The following is a 13,263-nucleotide window of genomic DNA, read 5'->3' as shown; positions in this document are numbered from 1 at the left end:
TCATATCGCCAAACGTTTTTAGTCTGTTGTACCATGTCTTCTCTCTCTGCAAGAACGGTCAAAAATCAGTTAAAAGTGATCTTTTAACCGAAATTCATTTCCGTTGTATAGTATTGACATGGCTTTAATGCAACAAGTCTTATTAAAATCAATATGTAAATCGAGTAGCACGATCAGTTGGTTTTCCTTGTTTAAATTGATATACTCACCTGCTCCATCCACAGCATTCAGTCGTAAATTTATGAAATCTTCGAAAAGATGTTTCGCTCATTCTCAATGCCTTCGATAGTAATCGGCCTTGTTTTAACACATTGAAAAGATAAATAATTCGTTTGTTTCGCTTGGAATGTTCCTATCATCATCATCATCGCCACTCATCATTATTATTGATTTTGTAACTGTTCCATTATTATGCGCTTTTCCATTGGACTGTTGGGTTGTTCCGTTTTGTTTTACAGTCTACATTTTTCCACCTGGAACTACGTTTTATTTACACGAAATATAATATACGATAACAAAAGACTATCTTGCTTGCAGTGTAATCCAATCGGCATAGATTTGCACAACTGCCTCGATATCCCTGGCATGTAAAGATAGTTTACCATAGCTACTATGCAAGCGTCTTTACACTCGGTTTCAATTATGATACTCATTTGGAATAAGGGTTCTTCTCCATACGGGCTTCACTTATGGAATAGTTTATAGAATTTGCACATTCAAGTAACAAGATTTTTGCAACACAGTCCTCACCATCTCCCAAACTCCTATTCGTATCGGCCAGTACTAATGACGGGAGGATTTCGGTTCACAAGGATGGCCTTATGGTACGCATCAACTGCGATTATTGTTCTGTCTGCTTTTCCACCACCAACCATGTGTGAGAGAGGGGTGGACTTTTTGTAAGGATCGGTACTAATGGAGAATGAAACGATCTAGTCAATGCACTCGCAATGGACGTTGGTCGATAGTGCTTGAACTCCAATCCAATGCGACAGTATGTACACATTCACGGACATGTAACTGGGTGCAACAACGACATACGTAAAAGAAACGATTTAATCTGCATTTAACACCACGGCACCATACTAATATTGATTTGCCCGATGACGGTTGGCAAATTGATTGTGACACGAGATAATACTTTGATCATATGCTAGTCAAATCGCTGAACTTGAGGAAGCTTTCGCCTTCGATTGTAACCTCGCACTCAACGTTATCGTAACAGGGAACGGTAAACAAAAGGTGTTGGTTTGGGTGTGCGTGTTCCTTACCGTTCCGTACACCAAACCAGCCAACGTTTGGGATGTTTAGTTGTATCTTTCTTGCCTGTTTAGTCGGTTACCGAGCGTTTGTTAATACACGGTCAAAGCACCTGATACGAACGCTTTCGTAATGCGATCTTACTACATTCATTTTGATCGTTTTGTTTGTAACATGCTCGCTTAACTATGCTCGGTTTACATACAGCTAATAAACACGACGGCCGAATCGGGGGAATAAAGGATAATACAATAGTTCGAAACAAGACGGGCACATACATGAACGATACGCGCACACATTGTGGCTTCACGTTCGGTTGCCCATTAAGCAATAATCAATAAAACTCATCAATAAAATAATCAACATAAACGGATCAATTTCGAATACAAACGAGGGAACAAATACCTGAAATCGATTTGCAGAGGAGAAGTAAGGGATGTTGTTTTGTTCCTCACGAGAAAAAAATAAAAACAAATAGTTTGTGCGTAACAGAGGGACTATGATAAATTGCTTAACAACAATTGCATAACATCATACAAGATAACGAGACAAAGAACGAAAAAAAGGAAAAAAAAACATAAAACACTATGTACGGCGACATAGGAGGTGCAAAATGGGGTAAAAGGAAACACGATTAGGTAGGATGAAGAAAAAGAACGGACAAATGGTCTACCCTCAGATACACTCCCGCTGTGTTTAAACCTTCGTTTCGACCATATCGATGTTAAGCTTATAGTACACGTACGGGAAGTATTCGGATTGTCCGAAACCGAGTCCAGGAATATCGACGTTCTGCAAGAAAAATAACGAATATTATTTTGTGTTGTGTATAATCGTGTTACAAGATGCACAATCTGAAGCACTTACATCCGCATTACCACCGGAAGAGCCCGCCGAGCCATCGAGATGACTGTACAGCTGCTGAAGTACATCGCGCAGACGCTTTGTGCTCTTCTTGTTCGGGTGGATCAGGATGGCTTGGAAATTGACTGGCAGTCCGTATCTGGGAACAGTGGCACCAATATCAATATCTGATGTATTTACTATACTAATTGTATATCTTCCTACCTCAGTACCGACTCAACGAACACACGCAGTGCCTTAACGTGCACCCAGGCACAGAAGCACTCGCTAAAGTTGACCTTCAACCATCTAACCAGCGGGCCCTAAAAAGATCAATAACGAAAATATGCAACATTAACGTTATTTGCCGATTCCAGCTTTCCAACAAACGCTCACTCAAACTACTTACGAACTGCTTCTTCTTGTCCGTAACCAGCTTCGTGATTTCGTTCTTGCCCGCGGCCAACTCTTCCTCATTGTAAACGAACTCACGCACGACAAACTTACGCTCACGGGCGTGCAGCTTAAATTCGTCCACGACCTTCTTGAATAGCGTCACCGTACAGAGTGCATAGTCTGCGTCCTGTGTGATCGTCTGCGACGAACGGGGCACGATCATGTCCGTGATCTTTTCGTAGTGCGCATTCCAGTCACTCATGTTGGTCCTTTCAGGAGGCACAAAAAAGCGGAATTCAATGTCTAGAAAACAAAACTTCTCGCCTTTTGAGCGATGTCTCCGTATACGTACTTCGGAACAATGACGAGCAACGTGGTCAAGTATTCCGAATCCAGAATGAAGTGTTCCTTCTTTACCAGATCAGCCAAATTACGCGTCAACAAACTGCCACTGTAGGGTAGAAAGTAGGGTACAAGCTTTTAACTTAAAACTTTCAAACAAAACAGCTATCCTCATCCGCACATACGTTTGCTTTTTCTCCAGATTCTGAAGGTTACCCTTCAGGTTGTTGTACGCGGCCGATTTCGTCTTCAGATCAGCATCGATTTGTCCGACTTGTTTGGAGATAATGTCCGCAATGTTACGCAGCGATTGCTTCGTCGGATACTTGGCCAAATCCCACTGGAAGCGGGTGATGTACAAAGCCAAGTCATCTAAAATTAAAGAACAAGTGAACAGAATGGGGAAGAAAAAACAAAGAATCAAGAATTAATTAGTAATGTGGCTACTTCCGGAAAATTGAAACAAATGTCAAAAAACATAAAAAATCTGTGTCGGTGCTTCGGAAAAGATCGAAACATGTATGAACCGATCCTGCAAAAACAAAACGAAGCCTAAATAGCACACATGTACATAAAGTAAAGAAGAGGTACAAGATACATGACGCGCGTGTGCTGTCGAAAATGTGTATGCATCATACAGAGAATCGGTATTTAAAAGAAATATAAATATACGCTTTCTATTGTTTGCTTACTATAATGTTTCACACTACAAATAAAATGTACAGCAAAACAAAGCGGCAGAATTTAAGGAAAACACATTATCAAAAGCGAGGAACTACTATAGCTTACACAAGTAGAATATCTAATATATGCCTGGTACGAATAATTGTGTAAATTTGTTCATTTTTCACTAAACTCGCTCAACGGTAGAAGCATCATTTTTACGCACAATCAAAATTTAATCATATCCTTCAATTGTGTTCACAACTTCAACCGCTACACTAAAAACGGCAACGAAACGGAAATGCTTGCAACAGTTTTGTCTTTGTTTTCCTTTCCAATCACATTTCTAACTAATGCATTAACGTTACTGGGAGGTAAAACATTTCGCATAAAACTTGAACGTTTCAAAAGGAAGGGAATTACGCACGGGGATTATTAGTGGGAAAGCGTGCGGCAATACGAAGTGTGCTACTAAGTTCTGCGCGACCAGATGGAAACATAGATGGAATAAAGGTCAGATTCCAAACTAAATATAGCCAGAGGGAACTAAATAACACGTTTAATACTGTAGACGGGCATGTTCAGACTGTCTGGAGGGACAAGCGCAGGATTATCTATTATGAGTTATCGAAATACCCAGTTATCATAACAATTTGAACAATATATTGACTTCGCTCTTTGACTGATTCAACAGCTATTGTATATAATTATAGATTAAAGCTAGCAAATCAAAACGTCGCCGAGAACTTAGTATCGCACCTGACATAATGCAAATGATAATAAAAATAGAAAACTTCTACTAAAAAAGGACGCTGCAAATAGTGCAAATAACTTTAACGAGACACTTGGAAATAAAATAATAAAACTCAACGGCAGGACATAATGGTTTGGACAGGCTGAGACAGACGGAGTGTACTCTCCATGGATGATGCAAGGGAAGTGGTATAGGTTGGGGTTAGTGTGTATGATCTGTTTGTGCAATTAGCACGCTTGCACTGGGAAAGAAGAAAGGACACGCAAAACATAAGAGCGCTTAAACAGCTTGCAGCAAACATGGCGATGATCCTGAAACGAACAAGGACTGGAAAACAGATTAAAAGAAAAAAAAGATAAATTGTGTGATACAGAAAGAGTAGCAAACAGAGCGACAGGTTAGAATAGTTTTATATGCACCAGAACACAACAACACGGGGCAAGGGTGGGTTGTGCAATAATTATGGAACCCAGCAAACAATTGCAACACGGGGAGCCGAACAGGTTGTGCAGGAAAAGTAAAGCCTTCTCTATCCGGGTACGTGTTCACAGTGAATCGGCAGCACAGGTGATCAGCGGTGGGCAACACAAAGGACTAACGACTATTTGAAGGGTGGACAACAGAAAATAAACGACCTGAAGTATGCAGTTTTTTTTCAATTAAACAAACACAACATAGGACAGCAGAGCAGCTAGTAGAAGTGAGAAAAAGAGAAAGAGAAATAGAAGGGTGTATTTGTGTAACGGGAAATTATGCATTAAAAAAGAAGGAGAAGAAGGAAATTGATCGCAACATTAATGAGGACCAGGTAAGCCTGACCTGGATTGATGACCGCCGACACCGACGTTGGTTGTGGCAGCTTTTTTGCAGTGGCCTTCCCCTGACGCAACCCATTCCGTGCCACCGTGGACGTGAAGGTCGTCCCAGACGGAGCAGCAACACCGCCAGTAGAGGAAGGATCCAGCATACCACCGCCGCCGTAAACCTCCGATACAGCGTCCTGTTCGGGACTTGATGCACGGTCATGTCTGCCGGTGGACGCTCTACCTCCACAGCAACTACTGCTGACGGGTGAGATGCGCAAACCGATCCCGGATGCTCGCCCAGGGCTGTGGCCGCCGAACAGATGGCTTGACGAGCGACTCCTACCGATCCGTTAAACATCGCCGGAGTGGTGAGGTGCGAACGAAAACGGAATGTTTGGTACGGTTTACACATTCGCCAAAGGATACATTCGCCTCTAATTCAATGCATAGAGTAGAAGAGCTCAAATAAATGTGTTTTAAACCGATCATCATGACGATCACCATATTCACACGTAAAAAACAGCGAACATTTACTACGAATGCGTGTGTTCAGTTCGATCGCGACAAGTGGGCGACGTTCCTTCAGAACGGTTCCAAATGATAAACTATATACATTCAGTGATACAGCAAAAGAACAACTGGCATCAAATGGGATGTAACATTTAAGGGACATACAGAGACAGAAAAGTACAAACACACATCAACGGTACTGTCCAATTCGGTTGATGATTCTTTTTCAGATGATGAGGTACATACATACATACGAGCGTAAGGAACATACATACAACCTCCCAAATATGTTCACTTTAGACTTAATGATGAACGATAATCAATTGGCAGCAATGTAAGCCCATTCATGAATGGGCTAGGAATGATACTGCATGATGTGGAAATGAAACATGAACTTAGTTTTACACCACCGTATACCAATCGAATGCATCTGTCCACCGGCGACGTGGGATAATGTGATGTGTCGAACCGAATGATCGCAAGTGAGACATCAACGAACAAACAACAGAAACAACGACAAGAACAACACAGGATGTGTATGTGATGATTGTTCAACAACAACGGTCACATTCTTCATCATCAACAACATCCAACACACAGGATGATGACCGGCCTATCTGCTAAATAGTTTCGCTGGGACCGTGACGGCCAGTACCTGGACTTAGTCTGTGAATGCTTGCGCCGGTGAAACCAGCGCCACTCGAATCCGGACTCTTCCTGCTCGTCATGGTCCGTCTCGGGTGCGCTGTGACCGCATTCGTCAGGTGGTCTCCCGGTTACCGTCAGGTGACCGTGACTACCGCTGCTGCTACTACCCTTACGACTTTTGTTGCTCGCATGCGAACTTCTCGGAGAACGGGGTGGCTTGATCGCTTGCTGCTGGCCATCTTTACTGCTAGCGCGATAATTACAGTTAGCATCACTACAGGCCACTGTGTAAATCCTATCGTAATCATACACTTGGCACACCACCGTTGGCGGTGTGGTCGGCGTCGTTGGTGTCGACGGTATCGGACAGGTACACACTAGCCCGAGCTCAGCACCGCTGGTGGTCAACGTTCCGTGATGATGCCGTTCCACCGAACAGGCCGATGAGGAAGAATTCGTAATGCTACCATGACGCGAGGAACTTGCCGTCGTTGTGCCACCCTCGTTGTGGCTATGGCTGGAGGAACGAGTTCGTGGCCGTTGGTCATGGTCACATGGTTGCCCACCGGCTTCATCACTCAATAGTGCTAAGCGTTTATTATTGTCCAACGCCAGTGTTGCCGGACCGGATTCATCATCCGATGAGATCGGGCCTTTTTTGTAATCCCCGCATCATAATGCACACGCAGATTGCGATAGGGCATAACACAGAGTGGGTTAAGTGTACGATAGTGTGCAGAGGGTGTTGAATGAATTGGTTAAGATACAGGTTAAGATTGGAAGGGCGCAAGGTGTAAGGGGTAAGGGTCGAGGATAGGGAACAAAAGAATCGATGTAACAGAACGAAAGTACAACAATATTTCAAAGATCGAAAGAATATTCATCGAAATCAAGAGATCACTATAGAACTAACTTATTTGGCGTTCGCTCAAAAGAAGCTGCTCATGAGGTTCAGAAGGCAAAAGAAAAACATTCCACAAAATAGACTAACGCCAATGGCAGCCACTCCTGCTATTGACTAACTTCGAACGACAATTGATAGGGTTGATTAATTTTTGTTTGCTGCGTTTACGCACTTTGTACGCACTCGACGAGATTCTACTTCATTGAGATATCAGTGTTATGGAAAAAAATGTATGCATTTACCTACGCGTCTACAAGAGAAAATCCTTTGCGAGTAATGGAAAATACAGCCATACTTCAAATAATAAGAAACCAACACCACATTCCAGCGTTTACTCACTGTTATTGGCCTGCAAGTTCTCATACAGCTTGTCGCGCTGATCTTCCAGCACGTCGCCTAGATAGGCGGCAATCTTGCGCGTTGTCTGCTCTACGTAGCCATCCAGCTTGCCCAAATCGTCGGACAGCCCGACCAGCTGATCGAGGGTTCCCACCTACAATAGATAGAAACGAATAAACCGCATGAATGGTGTGCTCTACTACTGTAGAAGATTTCCTGCTAGATGTCACCCATATTCATACCTTCAGGTCCGGAATGTGAAACTTAAAGTTTTCACACAGATTGTTCTGCTTGCTGGTAACATTGTTCATCGTTTCCCAGGTCTGCTGGCAGGTCTTGTCGCCCGGTGCAGATATTAACCAGTATTCCGTCATTGTGGACATTCTATCGGGGGCAACACCTGTAGCGGAAAGCAATAATCGATTAGTAAACTGGATGTCGCTCAGCTCAACACAGCCAGGGCCTAATCGGTCCTTTATGACTACTGATCAATATTTAATTCACTCATTCGTTACGGAGCCTCCCCGGTTCCCTTGACATTCGCGTGTGTCCACCGTGTTACACACGGGTTAGATTGGTTTGTTTTGAATCGATGACACTAAAATCGATACCAATGACAATCATGATGGTTTTGTTGCAGTTTTCTGGATATCCGTTGGTGGCTTCTTCTGGCTGTGGCAGACCATTTTCCCGTCACTTATGCAATGGTTCTGCGCCTTCACTTATTTACCAGTTATGTTGCTTATGGGGGAACCTATGCAACCTGGCAGCGAGCGAGAGAGATGAACAATACCGATGACCGCACGTGTAAGCGAGATAGTGCACTTGCGAAGCGAAAAAATGGTCAGCTGTTTTGAACTGATAAGTCACATGACATCCACCTTTTTCCTGGCTCAGGTTGCTCAAAACCTTCAATGCACAATATTTTCCGTGTTTTCCAGCACGCTCGCTACAGACAGAAACCGATGTTTGTTTAATCCTGCCACTGCACCATGCCCACACCAGCGGATACCATCACTTTCCGCAGGACATCCAGCGCTCTGTGCGGGGCACGAACGAACATTATCGATTTTCGTTACGCCTTTCTGGAATCAATATTCGTGTTCCGTGATCCAACCGTCGGTAACAGCTAAAACAAATTCTAAGCGATTCCTGCTTTTCACCTTCACACGGGACGGGAACTTTCCAATGCGGAGGTGAGCGGGAAAATTACCGTCCACTACGAGAACCCTTCAAGGGACCGTCACCGTTTTCGTCGGCAAGGCAAGACTCACCCTTTTCTATGCAAACTGTTCAACCACGGAACTGGTCCTCTGTGTGTACGCGGTTGAGATGGTCCCGGAATGCAACCGAACAGATCCTAATGTTCCACGGAACGGCGGTGAACGATGGCAACAAATCCGGACAGCACACGGACACGGGAAATCCTTACGAACGCAGGCAGCTCTCAGGCAAGAACACCAACGGCAGCAGATCTTCTCTTCTCCACCATTACAATATTCACGTGATTGCTTTCGGAGCGGTGCGCTTGTGTGGGAGAGTTTTCTGCGACGTTTCGCTACACAGCGAACGCGATTTGCACGAGTGTTGGTGGTGGAAATCGTTTGGAGCTGTCAAAAGGGTGCTCTCTCACTTGCGCGAAGCGAAAACTCTCCCGCATGCTGTTTCACTCAGTTATGTTTTGATTCGAACGCATCTCAACATGAGTTGCTTGAAAATATTACTAGCTTTCGAGTTTTCTTGATGTTGTTTATGTTTTCAAGGGATACAGGGTGCTTTTTCCATAATAAAACATATATTTCATTTTCCTTTTTCTAAATAAACTTGGTGTAATTAACACCTGTCGGCATCACAAGCTCTAATAATAGGATCTAGCATTTATTTCGTTCGAATTAAAGTATTTACATTAACTTTGAAAGATTTCAAAAACTCAATAAACAAGTGAGAATAATGCGGTCAAACAGAAGAATGCTTCTTGTTCGATAAGATCGCTAGTGATAAAAAATATCTACCAAGTTAATTACCCCTAAACATTCCTAGTCGATTAATGTTCAATTAGGATCGCATTACATTTGCCACGCTTTAGCTCACTAATTCATCTGAAAACTTGTTGATAAAGGTAGCACTTACGGTGATCTCTTCTCCTAATGGAGTTTACAAGCACCTCAGCATGTTTTACTCTAACTAAACAGGTTCATTACTTTCAGTAGTTTGGCCTTGAAACGCTCTTCGTTAGTCGAGGCAAAACAAATCGTATCGGAAGAGAATTAAAGCAATATAACTCAGGGCGAATCCCAATTCTTTACAGAATCAAGATGCGCGTTTAACCACGATCATGTACGCATGGCACCGGTCGGCTGTAAGCTTCTTATCATTCTTCACGCAATAAATCTTAAATTTGTTGGGAAATTCTCTTTGGCACGGACGGCAGGTACTTGTTGACCAACGACGTATCGATCCGATCGGCCAACTGTAATGGCGCACTAACGAAATTTGGGTCATCAAATTACTCAGCACTTGGAGGGGGGTCGTTGTTCTGAGGTGTCCTGCTAGGCATTTTATGGTCTCGAGTACCCGAGGAGTCAATAGACGTTGAACATGCATTGATAAAGCCGACAAACCTATCTTAATGGGTCAGATTAAAGGGTAGGTCACATTACTTCTTGTTATAAAATGTAGCTCTGCAAGAACTGGGAATGCTAGTCGTCTGTTAGGAAAGCGTGGGCATAGTGTGGACTATTGGTTGTGCAAGATGTTACCGGTTAAGCTATGTCCAGCTTTGGCAGGAGTGATCCTTGTTTGTTGTGCGACAGTAGTAGTTTATGGGCTGGACAATGGACTGGCACGAAAACCACCGATGGGATGGATGAGTTGGGAGAGGTATCGGTGTATAACGGATTGCGGAAAGTATCCGGATGAGTGTATCAGCGAGCAGTTGTTTATGAGAATGGCCGATCTGATGGTGTCCGAAGGCTATCGGGATGCTGGTTACGAGTACGTCAACATCGATGACTGCTGGATGGCAGACGAGCGAGATGAGGACGGTGTGCTGCAACCGAACAAGGACAGATTTCCCAACGGAATCAAATATCTAGCTGACTATGTAAGAATCCTGCCGAACCTAACTTCCGGTTCCGAGGTTAAAGTGTGCGTCTTTCTAGATCCACGAGCGAGGGCTAAAGTTTGGCATCTATCAAGACATTGGCACAAAAACGTGCGCCGGCTATCCCGGCATGATGGACTACTTCAAGCTGGACGCACAAACGTTTGCCGATTGGGACGTTGACTTCATCAAGATTGATGGTTGTTACGCTGACGTGGAGCTGATGGTGAATGGTAAGAGTGCGAAGCGAAGCAAAGAAAACGTTTTACTTTCACCCAGGCACTGTATTATTTTGCGCATTGTTCATCTGTTTTGTTACACGTGCCAGATTACATCAAGTTCGGTGCATTTATGAACGAAACCGGTCGTCCAATATTGTACTCCTGCTCGTGGCCCGCCTATCAGGAGTACAATGGTATCATCGTAAGTGTAGCTATTGAATTTCAATCCGTGTTTTGAAACCAGAGCAATGAATTGGTGATCTTTCGCTTTAGCCGGATTACGAGCAGCTGAAGGAAACATGCAACATGTGGCGTAACTGGGGAGACATTGAGGATTCGCACCAGTCGGTGGTGGAGATTACGAAATACTTTTCCGACAATCAGAACAGAATCGTCCCACATTCTGGACCGGGACATTGGAATGATCCTGATACGGTAAGCGAGGGGAAATTCCTTTTGTTGGAGGTTAGATTTTTCACGTCCGATCACCTTCCCGACAGCTGATTCTGGGAAACTATGGGTTAAGCTACGATCAGAGCAAATCCCAGCTGGCCGTTTGGACGGTGCTAGCTGCCCCGTTTCTCATATCGAACGATCTCGCAAAGGTGACGCCGGAGGTTAAAGCGCTACTGCTTAACAGGGCCATCATTAAGGTTAACCAGGATCCGTTGGGCATTCAGGGACGGCTTGTAAAGACCATCAACAAGATAGAGGTAAGCGAGATACCAGGCGCGCATGAAGATACAAAACAATCTCACATTCCGGCTGCTGTATCTTCCACGTCGGTATCTTCCACACACAGATCTGGAAACGATCCATACTGCCCAGGGTCGGTCATGAGCTGACGCAAGCAATTGCATTTGTTTCACGCCGGGCCGACGGTGCACCGTACACCGTGGCCGTGAAGCTGCGGGAAGACGTCGGTCTAAGCAACAGCACCAACATTAAGGGCTACAAAGTTTACGTAAGTGTAATGGAAATCATTTCCAGTTTACGCATGCATGTATCAGTTGAAATTTGAGTTTTGCGAATGTCATCTGCTTTGTAGGATCTTTTCGAACCGAAGGCGGTTCCGTTTCTTGTACGCGCCGGCTCCACATTTGAGACGCGGGTTAACCCATCCGGTGCCAACTTGTACCGCTTTGTGCCGCAGTTTGGAACGGATTTTATCAGCTTCTAGTGCGCTAGCGCGGAGCAATGCGAAGCAGGGAAGAAAGACTGAAACGTGTAAGGCCTGAGGCAACTCGGCGGTGTAGAACCACGTGTAAAATAAAGTCTAACGCGTAATAATCGTTATTGAAAGCGTACCATACTTGCTGCCCACACATTTCCGGTTTGTGGGAGGGTGGGTGGTGTGGTTTCCCTTTCTCTCTCCACCACTCCCGTTCTCCAGTTCCCGCTGTCACGCCGTGAAACTTCCCGTCTTCCGGCAACCTGCTGGGATGCCAAGGTCAGTTGAAGAGTGCCCGCCCGTATTCCTTTCCGTTCGTTCGTTGACCCACCGTAGCGAACTGTTATATGCTTCACGTACCTTCGCCCAATGTTCGACGGTTGCCAGAGCAGGAACGCTACCACGCACCACAAACCGCGTCCAAAACTGCATAAATTAGGTCTTTTGCTGCGTGCGCGAGTATAACGGTTGCGAATGGGAGGATTGTGATTTCGTAGGAAGGAAGGAAAGTCCGCTCTGCTCGTTGCATCACGCGAGAAATCGTGGAGAAGAAGCAACATCCGCTCTTACGTGGTGTTCCCGTATTGGATCCCTTGCTGATCCGTTCCGTAAGGGTGCGGAAAAGAAAACGCGGTGAAAATAAACAAGCGAAAATGGCAATGTGCAATGGTGTTTACTATTGGCCGCTCGTTCACCGTTTAGCTAAGCTTGCTGAATTAAACCACCGATCGGAAGGCATCAACGAGTGGTTAAAGAGACCACAGCTTCATGGACGATCCGTGCCGTTTGGGGTGTGTTGTGCTCACCGATTGTGCCGCCGATCGCACGCACCCGCTGAATGACACACTTTTCCTCACCAGAGAAAACCCAATGCTTGAACGGGACGGGCACATTTCGGAATGGGAATAAAATTTCACTATAGCCACACGCGTTCACGTGGCTTCAGTTGCGCGCCATTGGGCTTCACCGCTTTTGAGGGCGACTTGGAGATCTTTTTTGTTGTTTGATGGGTGGTTTTTAGATGATTTTTTTTCCACACGCAAAAGAACGAATCGATTGAACATTATTCAATGATAAACAAATGTTCGTACTCGAGTGGTGCTTCAAGAAGGCGACTCGATCATGCCTGCGTTTCTGTGTGAGTGAAGGTTATTTTGTATGGTTTTCGTTTTGGGTATAAATTCTGAGGCCAAATCAGACGGTGCACGCGGAACACTCGAGATAAAAATAAGTAACATCCGTCTGCTAAACGCTGTACGGTGATGCATATGCACGCGGCCAAAACTCCGACGGTACAACAATG

General features: G+C 44.6%; 2 protein-coding genes across 2 annotated transcripts; one reads left to right on the top strand and one right to left on the bottom strand.

Moving 5' to 3' along the window:
* Positions 1-13: 13 nt before the first annotated feature.
* LOC128302191 (V-type proton ATPase subunit C) lies at positions 14-8,979 on the bottom strand. The gene is made up of 9 exons (XM_053038950.1): positions 8,740-8,979; positions 7,708-7,865; positions 7,466-7,619; positions 3,027-3,213; positions 2,852-2,950; positions 2,513-2,768; positions 2,329-2,426; positions 2,128-2,263; positions 14-2,052 (listed from the first exon to the last, which is right to left on the bottom strand). Exons 2-9 carry the CDS (start codon positions 7,846-7,848, stop codon positions 1,957-1,959), a joined length of 1,167 nt encoding a protein of 388 aa, XP_052894910.1. The 5' UTR covers positions 7,849-7,865; positions 8,740-8,979; the 3' UTR covers positions 14-1,956.
* Positions 8,980-10,217: 1,238 nt separating this feature from the next.
* Positions 10,218-11,969, top strand: LOC128304335 (alpha-N-acetylgalactosaminidase). The gene is made up of 7 exons (XM_053041512.1): positions 10,218-10,568; positions 10,627-10,801; positions 10,897-10,991; positions 11,063-11,224; positions 11,290-11,502; positions 11,592-11,753; positions 11,838-11,969. The coding sequence occupies exons 1-7, from the start codon at positions 10,218-10,220 to the stop codon at positions 11,967-11,969; spliced, it is 1,290 nt and encodes a 429-aa protein (XP_052897472.1).
* Positions 11,970-13,263: the final 1,294 nt, after the last annotated feature.

Source organism: Anopheles moucheti, chromosome 3 (assembly GCF_943734755.1).
Source record: "Anopheles moucheti chromosome 3, idAnoMoucSN_F20_07, whole genome shotgun sequence".
In the NCBI taxonomy this organism is placed as follows: Eukaryota; Metazoa; Arthropoda; class Insecta; order Diptera; family Culicidae; genus Anopheles; species Anopheles moucheti.
This window is presented reverse-complemented; position numbering and strand designations above follow the sequence as displayed.